This window comes from Acomys minous (genome assembly GCF_964271855.1).
Source record: "Acomys minous genome assembly, chromosome: 1".
NCBI lineage: Eukaryota > Metazoa > Chordata > Mammalia > Rodentia > Muridae > Acomys > Acomys minous.
The window spans coordinates 154,547,568-154,572,997 of NC_140483.1; the positions used below are offsets into that span (position 1 = coordinate 154,547,568).

Consider the following 25,430-nt stretch of genomic DNA (forward strand, 5'->3'; position numbering starts at 1 on the left):
GATCAGGGTGTGCTAAGACTACAGCTGCAGGTGGCAGGGGGCCCACCTAGCCCTCCCTTTCTTCATTTTTCTCTCCCCCCCCCTTCAAGATGACTGTGAAGATCAAGTAAAATGGTCATGCCAGTTACCAGAACGAACCGGCATGTGGCAGACACTCAATAAAAGTTACCTTGATGCCCTTATTTTCCAGTCTAGACCCCGCCAGGTCCAGAGTCTCCGTCCTGCCTGCTGTAGATGAAACCACCATCTCTAAAGTCCAGAATGCTAACTCAGGGCTTATGGCAGTGTCTTCCCATTGTACCATGAACAGGGTCTTGGTCTTGAAGCTTGGTCTTGGCTTCTACACATAGTTGATTTTTTTTCCCTGTACTTTTTGTATGCAAAGGATTGTATACAGAGTTGATCAATAGCAGGATTTACACAACGCTCTGGGCATGCTCAGTGCATCAGGGATAACATTAATGATAGATTCCCAGAGAGGTAAGGGTGTGCAGTAAGTATGCCGAAGGAGAGCAACAAGGGAAAAAATGTTAGGGATCTAGTGGAGTGAACAGGAAAGACCAGTCTATGAAAATAACATTTATTCTGAGCTTTAGAGTAAAGATCTGACTAACATATATACTCGGGGCAAAGGGAGCAACCTGCGCCAGCACCGTGAGCAAGGAAAGAGCTTAGCACATTTGAGGACTGAAAAGAAGGTTTGATCAGTCATGATTCCTCTTGGACATACAGAAATCCCCTTGTAGCTATGCAGGGATGGCCTAGAATTTCAAACGCTATGGCCCTCCCTGCAGGCCCATTGCTGGAAGCAAGCTCCTTCCAGCCAGCTTCCCCAGCCTCAGAAGGCAGCAAGGAGAGGTCTCAGCACCCCTCTTTCTGCCTGACAGGATGTGGCCTCTCTGCCCACTTGTGCAGAACTCCCCTCCAGGTGACTCAGGGTAGATTTCTCCTTCACCCCAAGGCTGTCTATAGAGTGGGCTTGACCTGCCCTGTGTAAGAGGCTTTTCAGAGGGAGGACAGGGTCCACTGGGCCAGTCACTCTTCAGCGACAGTGCCCAGGTCTCCTGAGCTCTAGCTGTCAACCACATGGTAATGAATATAAAGTACATAACAGTCCTTGGACCAGTGAATGGCTCAGTGGGTAAAGGTGCTCGCTGCCAAGCCTGACAGCGTGAATTTGATCCCTAGAACCCCCATGGCAGGATGAGACTCCTTAAAGTTGTCCTCTGATCTCCACACGAATGTCATGGTACATGTGCTCCCACCCTTCACACACACACACAGTGAAATAAATGTCAACATTGTCTAAAGTGGCCCAAACAAGCAAATCAGACATCAGGTTGGTGAGTAAGAGCAGGTTTTCCACCCACCCTGACTCAGGCGACTGACTGGCCTTTCATGTTTACATCCTTGTACAAGCCCCACCCATACCTCCAACAATGTCTCCATCCCAGCTCAGAACCGATGTCCTCATCGAGAGTTTCTGGCCTGGGTCTGGTTTTTGTTTAGTCAAGGCAAAGATTTTTCTTAGCGTGGATGGATCCATCTCCACTCACCGGGTGTAGCCTTCACACTATCAGGAATGCATACCAGTCTTGTAAGGACTTTCATAAAGGTGGGGGTGACACATTCCAGACGTAGGCCTGTCACCTCCCCTGTTGATAATAGTATTGATAACAGGTGTGGGCACCACTCGCCAGAGGTGACCCAGCAGGATGAGGACTAACAACTGACCTTGTATGGATGGTGTCATTTCAGTGCCTCATGGCGTGGGAGTCAATTATTCCACTGCTGCAAGAGAAGCAAGAGACCAAGTAGGTTTGTTCTGGGAACAGAGAGACTCTTCTGACTCCACAGGGCATGGCATCCTGGACCAGAATGTCCCCGCAGTGCCGGCGAGGTGGCCATGGGAAAACAGCACAGCAGCGCCTCCCCACCCCCTACACACACAGTTGTTTTCAGTTAGTATTTATTTCTTGGTGGAGTCTCGGAGGCTAATCATCTCTCAGCAGAACCGGTACCTCCATGTTGCGAAGGCCCCTCCTAAATGGAACACTACGAAGACTTGAAACTGAGGGGCAGGACCACCCCCACCAGATGACATGTGACATCACTTTGGGGGAAGCCCAGTTGCTGTTGTGAGACAGAACCCAGGTCCCACTTTTCAGGGACACGGGGAGACACGAAGAAAGCAGCTGTGGCAAGCTGTGGAGACCCAGTGGCTCTGCACTTTACCCCCGAGGGCAGTGACCTGTCCTGGCATGGAAGGAGGTGCGGGTACCTTCTTGGAAAGTCCTTCATTGACAGTGGCTGTGGCCTGCTGCCTGCTTGTCACGAGTGACATGTTTCCTTGTTTTTGGTTCACATGGGGCCATTTAAATCAGTATCCGTGATGCTTGAGTGAGCAAGCCAGCGTCCTTGTCCTTGTGCGATGCCTCAGGAAGCTGAAGGGAATGCACCCAGATCTTGTTTCTGACACCAGAGTGCAGCAGATGAGAAGCTTTTTGGTGTGAACTGGGGGGGAAAAGGTGCATTTTTCTCTGTGAAGGTCTGGTGTGTACGTTTCGCTTGTTAACCGTCATCGTGGTTGGGGTTAGACCTGTTAGGAACCAGCTGCTGTTCTATAGTCAGTGTCGCTCCCGTGTGCCAAGCCCCAGCTCCAATGTCTACTTTGTGTAATTTGCCTTTACCTCACCAAAAATGTCTACTTTAATGCGTCCTGTCGTGCCCACTGGCTATCTGGGCAGCCTTGTGGTGAGGACTGATGTGCTGCAGTGTTATGACCGTCAGTTTGTAAGCTCAGTGTGAGTGTTCTGCATGGGTGGTTTAACCCTGAAAACTCCGTGGTGAGGAAGAGGAGCACCTGCAGGTCCCTCAGGGACGAAGAGCGCAGCCCCTCCCTCTGCTTTGGTCTCTGTGGAAATCTTCATTTGCAACCAAAATCTAGGGACTGTGCTTCAAGTCTTCACTTGAAATTCTTATTTAATTGCCATAAAACCAACAGTCAGAAAGGATCTCTTCCATATCATCAGTCTTGCTGAAAAGAAGCTGTATATTGAGTTCTTTTGTCAGTGGCTCTTGGCAAAAAATTAATAAATCTGAGCCACAGGTGAATGGAAGGGGCATTGTTTGTTGAGCACTGTTTCACATAGGAGTCAAATCCAGTCAAACACACAACATGCTAAATCCTGTCGTCCCCTCTAACACGGAGCTGACCATCTGCTCCGTGTTGGCCAGCTGTGTCTGTGCCATCAGCTAGACAGCATAAAACCATCTGTCTTCTCCTTGCGTCTGACACACTTGTGATTGGAATAATAATCCCTGCATCTACCGGTACTTGTCTAAACCCCATCTGTGCCGTCCCAGAATTCTGTGATGTGAATTTTCTTTGGTACAAGTAGAAGTGACCCGCTGAAGCAGAAGAATAAGAACAGTCTGTACACCCAACTCCAGGGACTCGGCATCTCATTCTACCTCTAAGCCATCGGGTTGGTGTGGTATGAATGCTCAGAGCCAACCCAAGCGTGCTGGTAGAGTCAGGGCGACTGCCCAGTCACCCACAGGCCTCCATGCCCGGCCCAGCAGGGATGTTCGTCTTTGGGAGACATGACGCTTTGCTTTGTGGACTGTACGCTTGAGAAGTGTCCGGGTGTAATGATGCTTGCAAAGAGCTACAGAAAGAATTATGGAGACGCTAAAATTTGATGGCCAGCTGGTTACTGAAACCCCAAGTCAGTCCTGGGTGCTGGTTAGTTACGCAAGAAGTAAGCCCTGCAAAAACATGCCCAGGCTGCACTGGGGGAGTGCAGGGAGGGAAGTGGGGTCCACAGCCGTTCCCTCATGTGACATGGCTCTCATTCATCTTGAAATGTTTGTCTTACTCTGTTTATATCCCTAGTGGGCAATGTCCCTAGCTTTTGAGTTTCCAGAAAGAGCTGGAATCATGGAGACTTTCTGTCCCCTCGGAACGATGTCAGTGTTAGAGCCGGGGACACCCATGCACAAGGAGGCACTCTTGTCCCTGTCCTCAGCCTAGCAGCTGGAGGGCTGAGGAGGCGGGCGCAGACAAAAAGGGGGGCAGTCGGCAGTGAAGGAGGCCCTCCTGCCCCCCCCCATTCCTGAGCTCCCTCAGTGTCTGGAAGCTCAGCAGTCGCAAGCATGCGCAGGAAGCATAGCTCAGAGACCACAGTGCCAAAATGCCTCAGAGAGGCTCCTCTTGCTTATTTTCCACGGGACTTTGCCTCCAGGGTGCATGGTACCAGGCAGAGGGATGTAGATGGCTTTTGAGGCTCAAACACGTGGAAGTTGGCCCTAGTAACTGCCCAGGCCCTGAGAAATGGAGGCCTTGCTCATCAGGTTAAGAAATCTGTGAAGGTAGAAGAGAATTCTGAAAGCCAAGAAGACGTGAGAGTTGAGATTGTTCAGGGTGCAGTTGTGGTATGTAGCAGGAAAGGGCGCAGTGCTGGGCACTGGAAAGGGGAAGCTGGGCTGCTCTGCTCTGCTCTGCTTTGCAGTGAGGAGGAGGGAATGACTCCAGCCCTGGCAGGGCTGTGTTTCACCTTCTCCAAGGCTGAGCAACAGCTGCCTGCAGGTGAGCAGGAAGCAGGTTAGGGAGCCAATGGGCTTGGCGCTTCATCAAGCTGCTCCTCAACTCACCATATAGCTAGCTCCCCTTAGCGGAGATAAAGCCCGGCATGCCTGGGGATAGAAGCCCGTGGAGTGTGCTCTAGTTAAGTGAGAGTAGATCTGTAGGAGGACACCATCCATGCATGATGACGATGGATCTGTTTTAGGGCAGCACCCAAAGAACATTCGGAGACTCACTTGGTCCTGTCCTATAGCACTGAAGCCAAGGGAAGTCATTTGAGTCATGGGCTCTTCTCTACACTACGCTATACTGAGCTGGCTGGGGTGGGTAGAGCAAGCGCAGGGCCTGCCTTGGAGGCTGCGTTGGCCCTACTGATTTGGGTCTTGGGGTGGACTGGAACTGGTCTGACTAGGTGGAGGGGCGACTTTGAAGGGTGTCCTGCCCCCCCCCACACACCCGAGGATCAGCTGCCCGTGGATTGGGCAGGCACATCCGGGGTCCCACCTTCCCACAGAGGGACTTTGGAAATCAAGTAAGCTAAGTATATGACTGGGGGACTATGGTCATCTTCATTTACAAGATAGTGTTGGGAATTTGGGGTTGCCCTCTCACTTCAGAAAGCCTTCGCATGATGGCAACATCGGATGTGCCTTCTTATCACCTGGGCTTTTCTCTGCTCAGGCAGCAAGTGGCACTTAGCAGTACGGTTGAGGAAAATGACCTCTCCTTGGCCAAGCAGAGATGCAGAAGCTGTGTTGGGGCTGCTCGCCTCTTCCCTGGTTTATAATTTAGTGAATAGTCAGGGATCCAATATTTTGCCAACCCACTCTGTGGGCTGTCAGGGTTCCATTTGGAAGGTGTCCCCATGGTTGCACACATCAGAGGACGGGGGCGCTCAGTATCTAAGAAGGCTGACCGAACAGACTGTTCTCTCTTAGTCATATCTGTTTGAAATACCCCTCCGAATGACTGTCCGACCCTTTATGTGTGGCCAAAACCCCACGTTACCAAAGTAGTTTTTAACTACTATAATTTGTCAATAAGTGTTGTGTCCTTGGGGGGTGGGTGGGTGCTTTTAAGAGACCAAAAAGACATGTCTCATATTTCTGTACTTAGCACTTGAAAACCAACACAACCAGAAAAAGCCACAGACTGTTAAAAGCCTAATTGTAGTTCGTAACAATTTGTCAGTACCTATTAATTGCCTTACTCTTCAGCTAGTGTTTTAAACAGTCTTCGCAGGAAGTTTTACACGCGGAAGCAATTGATCTAGAAACTTAGTATAGGCAGCCTTCAGTCCTCTTGAAGTCACATGCCGGAATGTAAGGGCAACGGAGGGAAGGTGGCCTTTTGGGTGGCAAGATTAAATATTGCTGTTGCCAAATGGCATGTGAAATAATATCAGGAAACAGGGGCCACAGCACGGAAAGACATAGAGTGGGGGTGGAAGATGCAGACCGTCCCAGCAGTAACAAATCACACAGCTTCAAAGAACCCTCTAGAGTGTGACAGCAGGAACAGTCTGTCCTGCTTCCACACAGTGGGCTCCAGGGCACAACTGGGGTAGAGCTTCTCCAAAGGCTGAAATGCCGAATAATGTACAGCCTGTTGTAACCCATTCAGTACCACAACCAGAGATGGCGAGTTAAATACAGTTCTCTCAAAACTGTCCAAGCATCTGGCGGTTCAGGGCTCTCCACAGTCCACATCAGAGCAGGCAACAACCTGTGTACGCTGTTGGTGGACAGGCAGGGCCACAGCCTTGCATTCTGCCACATAGAGACCCACACTTGGCCAGAAATGATGCTCGGAGTGGGAGGTGGGGGCTTTCCTAGACTGCAAGCAGCGGTTTGGATTGGCGTGACAAAGCAATGGCTGCATCAGCTGGGCCTTCATCCAGGGACAAACCAGCACAAACCAGCGTCTTACCAGTCAGCACTGTCCACCCTGACGGTGCTGAGGGTTGGGCCTCTCCCCAGAGTCCCTGCTCACTGTACTGCTGTGTGCCTGTTCCCTTCATGCCTGAGTCAGGAATGCATGGAGAGACAGCCCACATCGGACAGACTCCCACGAAACAAACTGCCAGCACACTTTCTAACTTGTATTTTAACTGTTCAAGGGGAGGGGGGATTAAAACAAATTTTTGGACTGTGTGTGTGTTTTTTTTTCTTATTCTTTAAAACTGTTGTTTAGGTCTAAAACTTGGAGAGAAAGAAGCAGGCTCCTGAGGTATGCAGTCCCGTTGTGTGCTCTCTCTCCATGCTGCCATTAAAGCCAAAACAAAAGCTGTGAACAGAAGTGCTTGAGAGAGTGCGTGTTGACAAGAAAGTGATTTATTTACAGATCCAAGTCTTTGTCTCATGAAACTACCAAAAAAGAATGTCGCCTTTTTTTCTTTGTTATGTAACTAGAGATTATAAAAAGAAAAGAAGAAAGTTGTTGTGTTGCATTTTTGATGCTGGCACAAGGTCCTTGTCTCCTTTGGGTTTTCGTATATCTGTATGTGAGAAATTCTGTTTGTTGTTTACTATGGAATTAGTATTACATTTTGAGGTAAACAAAGAATTTGTATTGCTTGATAAACTATTAGCTTGTAAATAAGAAAATTCTTTACCTCAGTTAATTTAAGTAATGGACCAATAAACCTATAAAAGATGCTTTATTTAACCTGGGTCATGTGCTTATTTGTCCCTGTTAGGACAGGAAAACGAGGCACCTGCTTTTAGGCTTTTTAAAATTCTCTCCAAACAAATGATAATGTGCTTGTGAGAATCGGAACATACAGAGTAACTGTAAAGACACACACGTGTGTGCACACATAAACTTCGTATTCACTTCTCCATAGGTCCTGCCTCAGTTTGCCTTCTGCAGCTTACAGCTTGGCAGATGAAGAAACTGCTATAGTGTCATTGTGATTGGCAGGTGGGTGTTACCAGAGACTTCTTCCAGCACAGAACAGTGGGGAGCACATTCTTCCGGGTCAGGCAGCCACTTCATGATTGGTTGGTTGATCTTTTGTTGTTGGTTTGGTTTTGTTTTTTCTGCCATGTGTTAGGAGGCATTTCCAAGAAAGGGGAAGCCTACAGTTCATGAGAATGAGTGCTATTAAGAGGAGGCCACCTGTCTCGAAAAACCAAAAAGGAAGAAGAGGAGGAGGAGGAGGAGGAGGCCAGGCTGGAGAGAGGCTCAGAGTTAAAAGTGTGTATTGCTTTTGCAGAGGACACACTCTGAACTCGGTTCCCAGTACCTATGTCAGGTAGCTCACAACCACCTGTAACTCCAGATCATCCACACACACACACACACACACACACACACACACACACACACACACACACACAGAGAGAGAGAGAGAGAGAGAGAGAGAGAGAGAGAGAGAGAGAGAGAGAGAGAGAGAGAGAATAAAATGAAGCTGGATGTGGTGCACACCTTTAATCCCAGCACGTGGGAGGCAGGAACAGGCAGATCTCTGTGAGTTTGGGGCAAGTCTGGTTTGCATATTGGGTCAACGAAGCCTACGCAGTGAGATGCTGTATGAAAGACAGACAGGGGGAGTGTATGCCAGATACCGGAAATCAAACAAGACATTGGAAATGGGCTTCATAATGATGCTGAGCTTGGATTAGTAATAATCCAATCATTAATTGAATTAATCCAACATCATTAATCCAGTATTACAGTGATGTAAAACGGGGCAGCAAGATGAAATAAAGAGATTTGAGACTTAACTTTTGTTGTCTCCTTTGATAACTGTTGGAGCCTTCAGTACTATGACCTTTGAAGTACAGACAAGCCTTCCCTACCGGGGTCTTGACGAACTAGTGATCATGCACACAGAGCAGAGCACGTGTGTGCTGGGCATCTGACACCTTTCCCCCCTCCCCTTTTAAGAAGGTACAGAGAACCTAATCATGCAAGCTCTCCTCTGACCTCCATGAAAACCATGGCAAGAAGTGATAAAGAGGCTGTAATGGGCAGCTGGATTTAAGAGACTAACTGAGAAGGTACTAGGTCAGAGGCGCTTTGGAGCCTTGTAGCCTGGGAGGTGGAGGTGATGCTATTAGGGTAATCTCGGATGGTGAGTGGGGGGAAGTCAGGGTGTGTGAGTTATCTTTGGGGAGCTGGAGGTGTTGACTCGGATGTCTGGAAAGTTCTGGGGTCCATGGGGAAAACCAGATTATTAAAGAACTAAGGGCTGTACCTTTAGGGGCCTCAAGAGTTAAAGAAGTAGAGAGGGCGGGAAGAGGACGCAGGGAGGTTCTGAGAGAGGAGGAGGGATCAAGTCTTCATCATTCCTTGGAAGGGAATTGGGTACAAACTGTCCAGATGCCCTGGCATTTAAATGCATGCTCTGTATTTCACTCCAGTGTGAGAGTGTTCCGTCTGAAGGTACAGCGGGGGGGGGGGGGGGGGGGGCGCACCAGAGGAAGAAGGACTTGTACTCACACTGTGAACATTGATTTTATTAGAAGATGATTCCGCCTCGTGAGCAAAATGGACAATCAGAATAAGCTGCTGCTCAACACCCCGTGTCTTTTTACACTGTCCGCTCGGGAAAGTATTGATTGAAGTGTTCAGTTGCATATAGTCCACCTAGCAAGTCTGCTGGTATTTGCTGGAGTGTGCTGCTGTTGCTGGGTTTAGTTTAGTTTAGTTTGTTTGTTTTGTTTTTCAAGACAGAGTTTCTAGTTTTTTGTTTTTGTTTTTGTTTTTTTTGAGACAGGATCTCCTGTGTCCCAGGCTGTATCTCAGACTGGCAGTACAGCCGAGGCTAGCCTTGAACCTGGGATCTTTCTGCCTCTACCCACCTCCCACCCCCAAGTGCTGGGATTACAGGTGTGCGCAAACATGCCTGGTTTATGTGGTGTGCAAGATTGAAGCCAGGGCGTTGTGTATGCCAGGCAAGCACTCCTGCAGCCTCAGTCCTTATCTTAGCTTCCTAAAAGCAACAAATGTAGCACTGTCCTGGACTTCATTGCTCTCTTGTTTCCTTCCAGCTGAGGAAAGCTCTACCAAGAAAACGCATTCCTCCCCCGCCGCAGCCCCCAGGATTTTATGTTAGCTTGAAAACTATTTGTCATGCAGACAAAACTGTTGTCCCTTTTTACATAAGGCCCATCTCATGTTCAACCCTCTTGGGCTGGTGAAATGCAGGCTTTAGTCAAGGCTTTCATAGAACTTGTTGCACAGTGCCCATGTGACTCGGTGTCCCTCCGCTGGAGCCCTTTGAGAGAGTGATGGAAGAAAGGGGCTGAATGGAGCCCGAACCCCTGCAAGACCTAGGATGCCTGTGCAAGCGGCTGGTACACTCAGACCCTAACCTCTGCCTGGCAGAGGCATCTGAGAATTAGGAAATTTCCTCCAATACCCAGAAAGTGATTTTCCCTCCCACCAAGGACCCTGGAGCCACAGCCGGTCATTGGAAAACTGGGACTCGGGTTTCATGGGCAGAACCTGGTCAACGCTGGTGTCTTCGGTTCCTTCATTTCTCTGTGCTCTCTCCTTGTTGCTTCCTCAGGGCTTGTTTGTAGGCCACAATGCTGTAAGATTTGCAAAAGAGAATTATAAAAAGAGCTGGATTGAGGCAAAGGGGATTTTGCTTTTCCTCCTCACCTTTGCCCGGGTCATCCCTCTTTCTCGCGGATGGAGAGAGAGGTTGGTGCCATTGTACACCTGGGCATTACTGAGTGAGAGGGTTGGCTCCAGAGAACTCTCCAGACTCCTTCCAGTCCTGGGATCATGAACTTCTCCCTGTCTCTGGTAACACCGTGAACTGGACAGCTGCCCCGTCTTCCTAGCATCTCTTTGCCTCTCACTCTTGCCTGGTGATGAGTTCTCATGAATATCTCAAATAGCAAGGTTAAGCTTCACCGATCCCAAGCAGAGTTAGCTGTCAGTCACCAGTGACCTCTGAAGACCTTGTCCACACCCGGTCCCCAGCACACACACACCAGGGTTGCAGTTGCTTTTACATGGGTGCCGGGGATCCGAACTCACATCCTCAGGCTTACACAGAAAGCATGTTATCACATCATCTTCATAGCCCCAAATCATCCTTATTGTCTAGACTGGAAGCCTAGGCTAGGGCTGGCCTGGAACTTCTGATCCTCCTGCCTTCACCCTCTAGAGCTGGGATTAGGGGGATGGCCCACCATGCCTGGTTTATGAGGAGCAGGGGATTGTGTGCAGGGCTTCATGGCAAGCAAGCTCTCTACCAATTGAGCTACAGCCCCAGCCTTGGGTGCCACAGCTTTCTGACAAAGCATTTATTCATTAAACAAATCCTTCTGGAATACTTCTCAGGTGCTGAGCTCTCTGCTGGACCCAGTAGACACATGAGGAGCCACATAGCTGTGGTCTCTGTCCTCTGCAAGCCTATAGTCTGGTGGCAAGTATATTAAACAGACCAATAGTCATGGTCACCAACTAGTGTGCCACGAAGGAAAACATACAGGAGCTTAAGCAAGACTAATTTAGAGCGAGGTAAAGGGAGAGTTTTTGTTTTCTCATCTATTGAGTCTTTATTAATTATCATATATAAAGTACTTAACACAGCTGGGCGTGGTGGCAAACACCTTTAATCCCAGCACTTGGGAGGAAGAGGCAGGCAGATCTTTGATAGTTCAAGGCCAGCCTGGTCTACAAAGTGAGTCCAGGATAGCCAGGGCTACACAGAGAAACCAGAGAAACACTGTCTCAAAAAACAAAACAAAAAATAAAAAAAAAAGAAAAAGTATTTATTTTTTAAAGTGTAGGATGGAGATAGAATATGAATTCACCTAAATACATACAGAGGTTGAAGAAAGTGAATCATTCTCTTCTGGTGGATCATATTGTCTCTATGCAACACGGAACACCTGTGAGTACATGTGTGTGTGTGTGTGTGTGTGTGTGTACATGTGTGTGCCAGTGCATGATACACACTTGTGTGTGGATATATGTATATGTCTGTGTGCATGTGTGTGTATACACATGTGTGTGCTAGTGTATGATGTACACCTGCTTGTGTGTGCATGTATGTGTGTGCATGCGCATGCATGTGTATGTGTGCTGTGTATGTGTGTGTGGTGTGTAGGGTAGGAAAAGGGGTTGAGCAGCAGCAGACCCTCACACATACTTGCTCAGCTTCCAGCTGTTTATGTAAAGAAGAACAGTCCTAACTTTATGACCTACAGTGGCAAGTTAGACTTGTTCCCTATTATTGTTTTTGAGTGTTTATTTGGATTAGAGAGACTTTGTGGACCTCCAGTGAAACGGGATCGGTTACGTGGATGAAACTATTAACCCATTACACGGTTGACCAGGGAGTTGTGACCCCCTGAAGTATGTGTACTGCCTGCCAGCTCTCACCAAGTCAGCCCAACCAGCCAGCATCCAATGGAAGGGTCTAAGATTGGAAAGTCCTAGATAGTCCTGGCTCAGTCCTCACATCCTAGGACATGAGTCTTGGCCATGGTCCTCTAGTTGGCTAAGAATTCCCACTTGTTTGATTTTTGTGTCTTAATTTCCTCAAATAATAAATAAAGCACACAGCCTTAATGACCGATGGCGCCCTCCCAGGAGGCCTGGCAGAGACCTCTATTATGATATGACACGAGGATGCAGAAGAGGCCTCATCACAGCGCCCTTCTACTCTACCTTCAGTTACCATCTACTCTCCTGCCAGCAATACAGCTGCGCCCAGTGCTGCCCACTGACCAGGCAGGTACCTCTAAGAGGAAGATGGTCAACTCTCTTGTCCCGTACGGCATGTTCTGTGGCTGTCCTGAAAGCTACATGTCTCTTACTGCTAGCTAGCTACACTACTACATCAGAGAGCTGTAATTCAGTGGCAGGGACATGTGGCTACTGACCACTTAAAATGTGACTACAAAATAGAATTTACTGTAAGGATAACAATACATGGCTGGATTTCAAAGATTCGGTCAATTTACAAAGTAAAACATCTCTATTGCCTGACCGTGCACACTGATTACATGTTGAGATACTTGTGTACCAGCTATATTATTATAATGAATTTCACCATCTCCCCCCCCCCCTTTTTGGAGACAGGATCTCATATAGTGTGGGCAAAACTCAAGGTCATGATGACATTGAACTTCTGACCCTCCAGCCTCTATGTCCTGAGTGCTGGGGTTACGGATGTGTGCCACCCACCACTCTGGCTTATATGACGGAAGCTGAGGTTTGTGCATTCTAAGCAAATGCTGTACCCATTAAACTACACCCTCAGCCCACCTTTTCTGTCTTAAAATGTGGCTCCTACTGGATATATATGGGCACACACATGTAATCCCAGTACATAGGCAACTGAGGCAGGAAGATGCAAGTTTGAAGCCAGCCTGAGCTTCATAGCAAGGCCATCTCTCAAATAAACAACAAACAAAAAATTGGGCTTCTTCGGTCCAGGGGATGGTTTAGCGGTTGAGAGCACTTACTGACCATGTTCAGTTGATATCACTGGATGGCCTGCTCTTTTCTGAAGGGAAACAGAGGAGCAGTGGGTCTTGGGGAGAAGGGAGACTGGAGGGGGGCATGGGAGGGGTGGAGGGAGGGGGAAACAGTGGTTGGGATGTGTTCTATGAGCTAAAAATAAGAGGAGGAGGAACACTTGCTGCTCTTACAAAAGACCTGGGTTGGCTTCCTAGCACCCAGATGGCTGCTCACAACCATCTTTAACTTCCGTTTTGGAGGATCCCCAGCTCCCTCTTCTGGCCTCTATGGGTACTGCACACACAGAGTGCACAGACAGGCAGACAAAACACTTGTATACATAAAATAAAAATAATAAAAATTCTTTAAAAATAAAGTGTCTCCTTATTAAGTTTAAAACACACACACACACACACACACACACACACACACACACACACACACACACACACACCTACCTTTGGGGTTCACACTCATTTCTAGTAAAGCCATAACTAACCCTAGCTTTCTTCTCATTCTGTTGACCCCTGGGCTGGTGCCTTGGAGCAGGTGCCTCCTCTTCACTGCTGGGTCCTCCTCCTGCCTGTGCTAGCCTGGAGCTGAGTGCTCTGGTTTCACAACTGAGACAGTCTCCCAGTGGAAGAGGTCAAAGACTTGTTGCCTAAGGCTTTGTTAGGCTCACACTGTGCAAAGGCCACCGAGTCCTTTCAAAGCACAGAGAAGAAACAGTCCTTGCAAGGGACAAGCTGGATAACTCTTGCCTAAAGTGATCGAAACTAAAGAGGTCAGAATGGCTTACGCAAGTTTCTAACCTAGCCTCCAACGGTAAGAAAGTATACGAAGCGCTTAGAAGTAAATCATCTCGCCAGAACTTCCGGATTTCTGGAGCTGTCTGTTTGTTGCTGTGATTTAGGGATTGCTAGACTATCAGTTTGAAGGAACTTCTTTATGATAAAGTTTATAATTTTAAAAAAAGTCTGTGATTGACCTAAGCGCCAGGGCTCAACCCACACAGCAGACAGTTTCTGTCTTACCCAATTGGGACAGTAGCCAAGAAGGAGAGTAAGGAGGAGAGGATGAAGCAGGTGCCGCTGAATTTGTCCAGGGTGAGCTGGTAGATCTTGTTATATACGGTGGATGTCACCACCCCGGCCAGGGTTAGACACAGCTGCAGTGTGACGAATACCTTCCCTGCAGGAGAGACAGGTTGTCAGCAGACGTGCTCTTGTTCCCACCTGGCCTCTGCGGAGCTCCCAGAGTGATCACTCTCCTAAGGACTCCTTTTCAGTCTTCAAGGCTCAGTTTACGGGCATCCTGTGTGCATCTAGAGGAATCTTCCCAAAATATCTTCCTTTGCCTCTGGCTTTGTAAGTTTTTTTCCCCCCACCCTTATTTTTCCATTCCTTTTATCCTAGATAGAAACAAGTATGTTCCTTATGAGTTTGAGGATTCTTCTAGAACTGACTCTATCTCTGTCTCTGTGTGTATGTGCTTGTGTGTGTGTGTGTGTGCACTTGTGTGTGCGTGTGTGTATGTGTGTGTGTGCATATGTGCTCGTAGGAAGGCTGGAACAAGACATAAAGTTCCAGGGGTCCTTCTTGGCCTCCCAGCCCTGGGATTACAGGCCTGCGTTTCCCACCAGCATTTTATGAGTGCTGGAAATCCAATCTCAGGACCTCATGCAAGCACTTTAGCAAGTGAACTCTCTTCCCCAGCCCCACTCTCGGGTCTTCTGAAAGTCTGTGCCCTCAAGCTGAGCTGTTGCGACAGTCTGGACCGGACATCCTGAGAGGGTCCTTTTGCTCACCATAGGAAGAGTCCTTTATGAGTTTGGACATGGCCGATCGGATGGTTGTGGTGGGGATAAGTGCGAACATCATGATGGCTCGGGCTGCAACAGATCATAAGAACGCTTCTCATTTGAATCCAGCTTTGACCCAGAGGATCAGAACAAAGCAGAGGCTTCCCCTTCCAGCCTCTCTTTCCCTACCGGTCCCCGTGGCCTTGGCCTGGAGGCGTGAAACTGAGTGGCCCAGACTTTGAATCCCTCGCCATTCCAGAATGGGCCTCCCCGACTCAGCTGCTGCCCCTCCCTAAGGCCAAAAGAAGAGAGAGAGGGGGGGGTGGAGAGGGGGGTGCGTGAAAAGGGCTGGAGAGAGGGGCATGCTGTCCTTTGCACAAAGCTTTCTTTTACAAGGCTTTCTGGCAATGGGTGCCAGGTTACCTTGCCGATTTGCTAGCTGTCTCTCGGAGGTGTATGGCCTGGGGGCAGTTCTGATAACTATCTAGAATCTTCTTTTCCAAGTTGTTAGCTATTAAGCACATGAAGCCTACGTAAGGTAACATGAAGTAAGCCTCTGTTCTTCCATTAAACCAGCCACGTAGCAAATGCTCAATAGCCACCTATGGCCAGTGGACATTGCCTTGACAGTTGGAAGCCACTCCAGAGCTGTAGAAAGTTCTGTTGCGGTGAGAGTCTAGAGCTTTCTGCTTGGGTTGTCTGACCTCTGTACCCCGGGGAAGCCTCACCCCACTGTCTTGTAGGAGAGCATTCCATTGGTTGTAGGAGCCAGTTATTGAGAAATTTTGTGCATTGCTGAAAAGCCCTATTTGGCCCTAAATGATGAAGGGAATTTTTTTTTTATTTTTTTTATTTTTTTTGTATATCTTATCTCTTTAAAGCTAGAGAGGAGAGGACTGGAGCGATAGCTTAGCAGGTAAAGGCGTGAGCTGCCAAGTCTGAGAACCCAAGTTCAATCTTTGGAGTTCATGTGGTGGAAAGAGAAAATAAACTCAGCCATGTTGTCCTCTGACCTTCACAGGTACACTATAGCACGCACATCTCCACGGTCTGATTAAATAAATACAATTTTAAAATGTACTACATTTTAAGTGAACTTCAAACCTATCTTCACCTAAGGACTGTGCTTAGGTGAAGGACTGCCTGTGCCTTCCATACTGACTCCAAGGTCCATGGACCACATCTCCTTGACCCAGAGCCATGGGTACCACCGTGGCAAGATTCGGTCAACCATACAGGAAAATGCACAGCACAATACAGATAAGTCTCTTCCTATCTCCCTTGTACTCCCTAGACAGCAAGTTCAGTCCTGGTACTGAGCTGGGGCTCCTAGGCCACACTGTCCCTTGGCATCAGACTATGGCACAGAGGGGGCAGCAGAGCCCTGCTTCCTCAAGCCCCAGACTTACCAATGAAGTACATGTACGTCTTCTTTACAAAGGCCATGAGAAGGGCTCCAGACCCAAAGGAAACCATCCCAATTATGATCATCGTGGTGTCCTGGAAATAGCGGGAGAAGACGAAGACACCCAAGAAGCTGGTGATGACGACCATGTACCCAGAAGCCATCCCGTAGCCCACCTGCACTTGGTTCCAACTGAGAGGCTCCTTTAGCACAAAAAGGCCCATGATATCTACTGTGCCCACAAGGGCCACGTCATAGACGAGGGCACCCACAAATAGCAGGACAACAATGTTTCGGGAAGTCCTCCCTTTCCCAGGAGTTGGAGGGGTCCCTGGTACATCCCGCTTGTCTTGTTGATCCGGATCCAGAGTTCGATAGGTGCCCACCATGCCAGACACAGTATCTACGGTGGGGTGCACCTTGTTGGGCTTGGACCCAGACTCAGGGACCTTCAGCACAAAGAGACTGTAGAAAAGGGCAAACCCCGCACAGCCCACGCTGCATGAAGTTAACAGGAGGCCATGCGCTGAGTGCCCAACCATCTGCTTGAAGAGATGCCCTGAGGTCATGCTCCCACAGAACCCGGCCAAACCCAGGACCAAATCGATGAGCATGAGGCGCAAGGAGCGGCGACCTTCGGAGCAGCTCAGGGATCCCAGCGCCATGGCCCCGGACCAATAAGCGGAGAAACCCCCGCATAGCCCGTTGAGCGCCACTGCTCCGTACATCACCTCCACCGGCCAGTTCAGCATCACTTTGAGCAGGAGTCCAGTGCGGGACAGCAGGAAACCCAGCATCGACGTGCAGATCGAGATCTTGCGGTGGTAGCGGTCACTGAGCCAGCCCAGTCCATAGGCAGACAGCAGGGGCGTCAGGCCCACCACGAGGTTGTAGATGATGTAGAAATTGGAGATGGCCTTCTGTTGTTGGTCCTCCTGATGCCCCCTGAGGGAGTAGCTGGCACTATTATTAGAGGCGCCTCCATCCCCGGATGCGAAGGACTCCTTCACTACTAGGAGTAGTCCTGCATCGTAGAGGGAGCTAGCCACCTGGGTTGAAGCCACCACAGGCTCGATCCATGTCCTCACCTGGAAGCCAGAGAGCCGGCTGCCCCATGGGCAGGTGACCCCGGGACCCATGTGACCCGTGTGATAGGAGACAGGGCTCCCAAATTTGGCTGCTTACAGAAGGCCAGGGCTCAGTCCCAGAGTGCGGTTTCAGGTGCTTGCCTTGGGAGAAGAGCTGGGGAGGTTTGTGTGACAGTAGTAGTTTAGCTGCCAAGGGACTAACTTGGCTGCCCCTCCTCCTCAGGTCAGAAAAGGCAGCGCTCCGCCTCTATCTCCACCTGGGTCTGGCTTAGCAAGCTGGAGACCGCCCAGAGAAGCCTCAGGGCCGGAAGTACTCGGGAGTACTCGCGAGCCTTGGCTCACTCCTCGGGCTCCTAGAGCTGGCCTTACAACGGGCCTTCCACTGACTGCTTAGGACCCAAAGGGGCTGAAACCCAGCTGAGCGAGCTTTGGGACCCACCCAGGGAACATTTCCAAATTCTTCCTCTTCTGGAGGCAGGTTTGAGCAGGGCTCTGATGCCTAGGCTTCTGTTTGATGTAACTGAGGTGGCAAGTTTTCTTTGTTGAAGCTAACAGGACTCCGTGTCCACAAAGCTCTGGGTTCTAACCTCAGCACCATGGAAGCCAGCAAGGCTGGAACATGCCTGCGGTTCCAGCGTTCTCGAAGTGGAGGCAGAAGGATCAGAAATTCAAGGTCATCCTCTGCTACAAGGAGAGTTGGCTACAAGAGACCCTGTCTCAAAAAACAAAACAAAACAAAACAAAAAAAAACTCACAAAGGAACATAAAAGATGGCTCAACAGATAACGGTACTGCTACCGAGCCTTGTGGCCATCGGTCAGTCCCTGGGACCCAAGTCATGGAAGGAGAGAGTCTTTGACATTCATCCACATACTGTGGTACAGGAACAACACACACACACACACACACACACACACACACATACAAACTGATTAATTAAAAACAACAACAAGGGTCGATCTGGAAGAAGCTAGTAGCACAAACTTTCAAAGAAGTTAACTCAGTGGCAGCTCCTTCAGGCCAGAGGCCTCTCAGAGAAGAGCCTACTTTAGGCATCTGTATTGACAGGCCTTTCCTGTCGGGCTCCAGTCTCAGCTCCCAGTCCCCGATGCCCCTCCAGCGCATAGAACTGGCCTCCGGCAGGGTGTGGCAGAGCTTACTAAACACAGTGGGTTCCTCTGCGTAAAGACAAGAGCAGAGAACCTCTCTGCTTCCTAAGAGTTGCTCTTCCTGTCTCATGACGTCATTCCTGTCTAACCTGGGCTTCGCTGTCTGCTCGCCCAGCCCCTTGCTTTCTCCTTCAAATACATGCTTCTGGAATGAGGGTCAGGGTGATGCAGGGATTAAAATACACCAAGGAAGCTGGGTGGTGGTGGTGGCGGCACACGCCTTTAATCCCAGCATTTGGGAGGGAGGTGTAGGTGGATCTTTATAAGTTCCAGGCCAGCCTGAACTACAGGGTGAGTTCCAGGACAGCCAACGCTACAACAGAGAAACCTTCTCTTGAAAAACGAAAATAGAAAAACCCAAAGAAAAACCAAACCAAACCAAACAAAAGCAAAAAACAAAACAAAACACAACACAACACCCCTCAAACAACAACAAAAACAACCCACCAACGGCTTTCTCTTCCACATGAATAGTTTTTTTTTAAAATTGCCCAGCCTGTATTCTTGTCTCTCCATCTTCAACCCAGACATAGTTATAATCACACATGAGTTGAAAGTTACAAAAAAGACACACAAGCCTGCCTGGGAGAGTCTAAAAGCCCTGATGGCTAATGTGCTGCCATGGTGGGGAGGGGTCAAACCCCAGGCGGCTCTTGTGTAACTCTGTGCCCCTTTTGGTAGTTTTTAAGTGGGGTGTCTTATCTACTTCTTGTCACCACCTCAGGTCCTTCTGTACCCAGAACCAGACAACTCTGAGTTCTGCAAAGAGAAAGATGTAGCCAGTCTACCGTTGAGAGATGCGCCTTGCAGGTCTGGCTCTCAGCCTGTGTTTCTCTTTCTCCCTTACCTTACTTAGCCTGTTTTTTTGTTTGTTTTTGTTTTGTTTTGTTTTGTTTTAACCAACCCATGCCTGACTCTCCTCCTCCATTTCTAAGATTCCAAGGCAAGCAACCCAGCAACCTGCCCCCGTGCGTGGCGGAAACTCCAGGGTTGGTGGCAGTCCCGGAGTTCAGCAATCAGCGAAGGTACAACCAGAGGGACCCCTCCAGCCATTTGATCAAAGGAGGCTGTTCTTGGTGCTGTAGACAGCAGGAGAAGACCTTCCCCAACCTCTGGCGGGCTTTATGGGTTCTCAGCTCTTTCCATCCTCTTGGGAAATGTAAAGATCTTCCGAGAGATTCCCAGGAGACCCGGGAGAAGCTCGCTGCTAGCCAGCTGTGGGTCCTCCAGGCTTGAGAACAGAATCTTCTGGATGAAGTCTACCTCAACTTAGACTACTGTAGCTCGAATTCTATTTTCCTCCTGTTCCTACTCTCTCCCATCTCTAAATGCTGGGTCCAACTGAAGTCGCTCCTGGCCATCCTATGTGTCCCAGGCTAGGAAGAAGTTGAGCCTTGACCCTCTACCACATTAAAATTTAGCACTGTTCTCAGGCTGTCTTAATTTGCCTATTTCCAGATTTTTCTGGAAAAGCCTTCCCTCCACTCCTAAAGCACTACTGATGGAGTGAATCCCACTGCCTTGCAGGTCAGCTACGAGGATTGCTCGGGAATCTAATCTGTAGCTCATAACTAGCTTCACGAAAGAGAAAAGGTTAGGTTTCTTATTTCCTATATGAATAAAGGCATACTAACTAGTCCGTGATCTCATGTTAGCATAGGCTAGCCTCAGAGTTACTATGACGCCAAGGGTCACCTTGAAGTTCTTCTGGTCCTCCTGCTTCTACCCCTTGATGGAATTATAGGGAGCATGTTGGGCTTGTGTGGTGCGGGGGATGGAACCAGAGCTTTGTGCATGCGAGGCAGGCTCTCTCTACCAACTCAACCACACCCCGAGCCCTACCTTAGTCCACAATTTCTAGGGAGAAAGGTGGCGTCTAATATTTACCGAACTCTTACCATGTACTAAGCACATTATATTAATGAGTTCAATTAATTGTCCCGGGAATGTCTATGAGCCTAAATCAGAGATATTGAAGTCATTTGCACAAGCTCACACAGAAAGCCAGTACTCTGTATCAGGCAGTCTTCAAAAGCCTACAGCTATGCAGAGAGAATGCTGTGGTCCATTTGAAGATGCCTTCTCAACCGAGAGGAGGATGGAGGGATGCAGAAACACCATCGTCAACACAGGCAGGGACTTGCTGTTGCTCAATGGTGCATTGCAGAAATGAACAAGAGGTGTGGTTGAAAGTTTACTGCATTTACATCCCAGATACTAGGAAATACGCTTTTGTTACCTTAATAACACATTTATTTTACAAAGGAACAGAGAGGACCGTCTCCCTCGAGTTGTCTCCTGACTTCCACACACTTGCTGTGCATGTGTGCATGCATGCACACACACACGTGTACATCTTTAAAAGGTATCTAGCTTATAGGAAAAATATAAAATACCATTATTTTTCTAGCCCTTTAAGCAACATACATAAGAATCAACATGCTCTCTTTTTTTCAAGTGTCCTTTTCAAAAGTGGTACACCCCTTCAATCCCAGCGCTCGGGAGGCAGAGGCAGGTGGATCTCTGTGAGTTCGAGGCTGGCCTGGTCTACAGAGTGAGTTCCAGAACAGCCAGGGCTACACAGAGAGACCTTGTCCCAACGCTGGCCCTGAAAGTGTGTCCCTCAGCTTCTGTTCTTACTCTCTGACAATGCCACACACATACATATGCTGTGTTTTAGTGTCTTCAAGTTGCTCCTGTTTCAGGAAATGGGACCCACTCCTGATTGTGCCAGCAGCCATAATTAAACTCAGTGAGTCAAAATAAAATAATAAAATAAAGATAGCTGAGAGAGATGTCAAACAGCCCACTGGGTCATTTGGAACCGTTTGAGGTCTTCCCTTCTCATGAACGGTCAGTGGAAGAGTCTTTGCTCTTTTCTTTGGCAGGACTCCGTAATCCCCATATAAACAGGCACAAAGCTGAGCAAGAGGCACAGAGAAGGGGAAGGCAGAGAAGTCCAGGAGCACACAGCGGTGGGCGGGTGTGTGGGACAGCCTCCCATGGAAAACCCCTCACAGCGGATATGCAGGGTAGGGTGTTCTTTTTATTGCTCGTGCTTTTGGGACTGAGGTCAACCTTTCCATCTCCATAAGACTGAAAATAAGGAGAAAAAAATATCCTGTGAAACATAAGTATATAACAGAATAGGGCCTGTGAGGTGCATCGGCTGGTAAAGATGCGTCGTGCCAAGCCCAGCAACCTGAGTTCCATAACTGGCCGCTGCTGATGGGAAGAGAGAACCAACTTGACCTCTGACCTCTACATTCACACCACGCCATGCGCACACTCAATACATTCATCAGAATTTAAATCTATATACTACCACAAAGAAAGATATGCGAACTCACCCAAGAAGACAGGCAGATCTTCGTCCCATTGGCCACCTTAGACTTTAGGTCAGACCCCTGTGCACCTCTGTGTTTAAGAAGTGCTCACCCCTGCAAAGCTGAAGGCACCAAGAGTGACTAAGATATGGTTAATACTTGAAGAGTTAGAGTAATCAATAAATTGTCACCTGCTGGCCCTTTGTTATGTGATTTATTGTTAAATTATTATTTCTTTGAGAATTTCACACATACGTGCAATGTATTTTGATCATATTTCTCCCCGCCTAACTCCCTCACCTCCTTCCAACTTTGTGTACTCCTTTTTTAACATTTATTTTTAATTTATAACTCTGTGTGTGTGTGTGTGTATGTGTGTGTATGTGTGCGCACGCGCATGCGCGTGCCTATGTAAGGGAGTGTGCACTCAAGTGTAGGGGCCCGGAGGTGTCGAATCCTCTAGAACTGGAGTTGCAGGTGGTTTTGTGAGCCACCTGGCCGTTGGTGCTGAGAACATCTGCAAGAGCGACGCTTGTTGCAAACCTCTGAGCCATCTCTTCACGCCACTCCCACCATTTTACAACCCGCCAGGTTCGATTTGTGCTACTCATGTGTTCACGTGTGTGGAGCCATCTGTCGGAACGTGGTCAGCCACCAATGGCCACATTCTTAAAGAAAACCGACTCTCTCCCCTACCCCCCAGCTGTCAATATCTCCAGCTTGTGATTCCCTTGCCCTTGCCCACTGGAGCGTGTGTTAACTAACTAGATCTTGGACAGGCAACACCACAGTTGCTTCGACTTCGCCAGTGCTGTGGTCCTCTCTTGTCCAAAAGGCACTGTTCCACTACGGCCCTGCCCAAACCCACTGCTACTGTTCTGCTAAATGAGCAGACGGCGAAGCTTCCCTCTAAATTAATATCTCTAGTACCCATAGTTTAGTGCAACCCAGACCTCATCAGAGGGGCTTCCTTGTGAAAAGAGGATGGTAGTTAATGCAAAACAGAACTGGTCAGAGTGTCCGTTGAGTGCTCAGCCACAAGTGGGCCATCTGTATCGTAGGCTGCTCTCCTCTCCTCAACTCAGAGCCCATCATGGAAGAGGTGGCAGAAAGGCTGTAGCTTCTAGCTTTAGAATGTGCTCTTCCAGACGTCTCCCGTCACTGCCTTAGCCCTGAAAGAAGGTTGGTTGACCTGACTAACCACCATGCCTTCCGGCTTCCTCTTTCTCTGAGTCATTCCTCCTTGCAGTTGCTGTGAGTTCCAAGATGAAAGACCAGTAAACATGTTGCAATGAGAGTCAAAACCACTCTGTAGGCAGGAGGTTTCTTGTCACCAACCAGCCCCCTCATGACACTTCTGAGATAACGATCACCTGGACCAGTGTTGTTCCTTCCTTATACGGCCCACGGTTCTTCTTGGTCCCTCAAGAGCAAGCCTAGGTTCCTGGTCCCCGTGTTGGCCTCCTACATGCTAAACAAATGCATTTTCTGCTACCACTACTATTATATCCTCTTTGGTCATTTTTGGGCAAGGGCTGAACCTGGTCCATTGCGACCACCAGAATCAGGCTCCTGCCTTGTAACGCTTAAGATCACAGCACTTTTCCTTTACGTGTTTCCCAGTGGTTGGGCTGTCACGGCATTAAGGACACAGCTCAAGTCCCTGTGTCTGAACTCCAGCTCTGGTTTTACTGCCAACATACTGTAGCAGATGGGAAGAAAGTATGCTGGTTACTTGGACTCTCCAAGTAATTTTACCTGATGAGGTAATAAGTGAACATCGTGGTCTGTTTGCTTTCCTTTCCCTTTCTCTTCTGTTTTGATACAGAGTCTCACACGGCCTGTGCTGATCCTGTGCAGCCAAAGATGGCCTAGAATTCCTGACCCTCCTGCCTCCTCCTCTCAAACTTGCGATTACAGATTTCATGCTGTAAGCCACCATGTCTGTGTCTGTGGTACTGGAGGCGGAACTCAAGCTTCCTGCATGCTAGGCAGGCCCTCTCGTGCCATAGCCTCAACTCTATCTGATTTCCAATGGAGATGGTGTAGGTATCTAGCTAGGAAATACCTTCCCTCTCATACTGTGTTGAAATGCAATTTTTTTCCATTCTGCTGGATTGCTAGATCCTGGCTCTAGTAAATACAGTGAATATAGCCATGCAACCTCTTGGGAAATCGATTAATTGGCTTTCACTCTGAGATGGCATCCTATTACTAATAATGTTACTTAGTTTTATAGATGAGGAAACTGAGATTTACACAAAGTCACATAGCCGGGACCTGGGTTTGTGTGGGTTTAGAGTCTATGTCATTTTTACACTGCACTTGAAATAATCAAGAAGAGAATCTTTTTTTTTTGTTTGTTTGATTGATTTTTCGAGACAGGGTTCTCTGTGTAGCCTTGGCTGTCCTGGACTCACTTTGTAGACCAGGCTGGCCTCGAACTCACAGTGATCCACCTGCCTCTGCCTTCCATGTGCTGGGATTAAAGGCGTGTGCCACCATTGCCCAGTGAAGAGAAACATTTTTAAAGGGCATTTGATTGTTGAACATTTTCCATCAAGTAGTGTGAATTTATTTCTATGATATTTTCAAACTCAAGTGCTCCATTCATTCATTTATGAGTTGTCCATCCATCCATCCATCCATCCTTCCATCCACCTATCCATCCATCCATCCATCCATCTACCTGTCTACTCATCATTTACAAACATTATTGAGTATCATGCTTAATAGAAGGTACCAAGAATGCAAACTCTTGCCTTTAAAGATCTTTCAGCCTGAAGAGTTATTACGAAATACTCATAGGGTTAGCAAGATGGTTCAGTGGGTAAAGGCACCTGTCACCCAGCCTTACATCCTAGTTCAATCCCAGGACTCAAATAATAGCAGCTCCATAGAATCAGTCCCCACAGATCCACAGGTGTGGCGCATGTACCCATCCACCCATACACACACACACACACACACATACACACCTCCTTTAGCAAACACACTCATAAAACAAAAATAATAAATAAATGCAATATAAATAAATGGCACTCACAGTACTAACACTACACGTTCTGTTTCACACATGAAATTATTGGCACCGTGCCACGCCTCCTCTTTCAAGACTGGCTTTATGAGATTGCTCTCCGCCCCGGGCTCTGCTACTAGGCTGAATGAGCTCATAAACAACCTGTTCAACACAGTAAAGGAAGACATGGATTGTATCTGCTGCCCAGAGCACATCAGCGCAGTGGTACCTGCGCCTCACGTTTTCTCTACGGAGCCATCCACTAACCCTCTCTGCTTATGCGTTTGGACTTTAGCCTCTTTGTAGAACACAGGTGGATAGGAGCCCTGTCTGATCACAGCATTGTGTGCCCATGAGTACAGCGATGGGAATATGACCCAAGTCTGGACCTGCCAGGCCAAGGGTTGGCCTTGAGCACTTGGGAAAGAGAGGCCCTCCTTTTGTTCCCTGCTGCTCTTGGACCAAAAGGGGACGGGCACCTAAAGTTTCCCTTGTCTGAGATTGGAACCAATATGGAGCAGAGCAGAGCTGAAAACTGGAGGGTCCAAAGCCTGGTGGCATCCTATGAACTCGTGGCTGTCGTTGTGCCTGAAGCTAAATT

General features: G+C 48.4%; 2 protein-coding genes across 4 annotated transcripts in view; one reads left to right on the plus strand and one right to left on the minus strand.

Annotated features, from left to right (window-relative positions):
* The window catches only part of SNX30 (sorting nexin family member 30), a 94,304-nt gene extending 87,049 nt beyond the window's left edge, over nucleotides 1-7,255 (plus strand). The window contains exon 9 of one of the 2 annotated variants that reach the window (XM_084751557.1): nucleotides 1,759-7,255. In XM_084751557.1, the coding sequence (XP_084607683.1) occupies nucleotides 1,759-1,818 (60 nt within the window). In that variant the 3' untranslated portion in view covers nucleotides 1,819-7,255. The remainder of the gene's footprint in view (nucleotides 1-1,758) is intronic. The other variant, XM_084751558.1, reaches the window with a different exon arrangement.
* A 1,779-nt stretch (nucleotides 7,256-9,034) lies between these two features.
* SLC46A2 (solute carrier family 46 member 2) lies at nucleotides 9,035-18,739 on the minus strand. 2 transcript variants are annotated; one of them, XM_084784021.1, is made up of 5 exons: nucleotides 16,232-18,739; nucleotides 14,829-14,912; nucleotides 14,056-14,212; nucleotides 10,043-10,128; nucleotides 9,035-9,812 (listed from the first exon to the last, which is right to left on the minus strand). In XM_084784021.1, the coding sequence occupies exons 1-4, from the start codon at nucleotides 17,364-17,366 to the stop codon at nucleotides 10,071-10,073; spliced, it is 1,434 nt and encodes a 477-aa protein (XP_084640147.1). In that variant the 5' UTR covers nucleotides 17,367-18,739; the 3' UTR covers nucleotides 9,035-9,812; nucleotides 10,043-10,070. The 2 variants fall into 2 exon arrangements, with proteins under 2 accessions (XP_084640147.1, XP_084640146.1); XM_084784020.1 differs by having other exon boundaries at nucleotides 9,035-10,128.
* Between the last annotated feature and the right edge of the window lie 6,691 nt (nucleotides 18,740-25,430).

What these genes read in the sequence shown, in the direction of transcription:
- SLC46A2 (XM_084784021.1), bottom strand. Translation starts at nt 17,366, where the DNA reads ATGGGTCCCGGGGTCACCTGCCCATGGGGCAGCCGGCTCTCTGGCTTC. An exon ending in GACGTACATGTACTTCATTG is followed by an intron (nt 14,913 to 16,231) that starts GTAAGTCTGGGG and finishes GATCTGTTGCAG; the next exon opens with CCCGAGCCATCATGATGTTC. An exon ending in TTGGCTACTGTCCCAATTGG is followed by an intron (nt 10,129 to 14,055) that starts GTAAGACAGAAA and finishes CAAATCTTACAG; the next exon opens with CATTGTGGCCTACAAACAAG.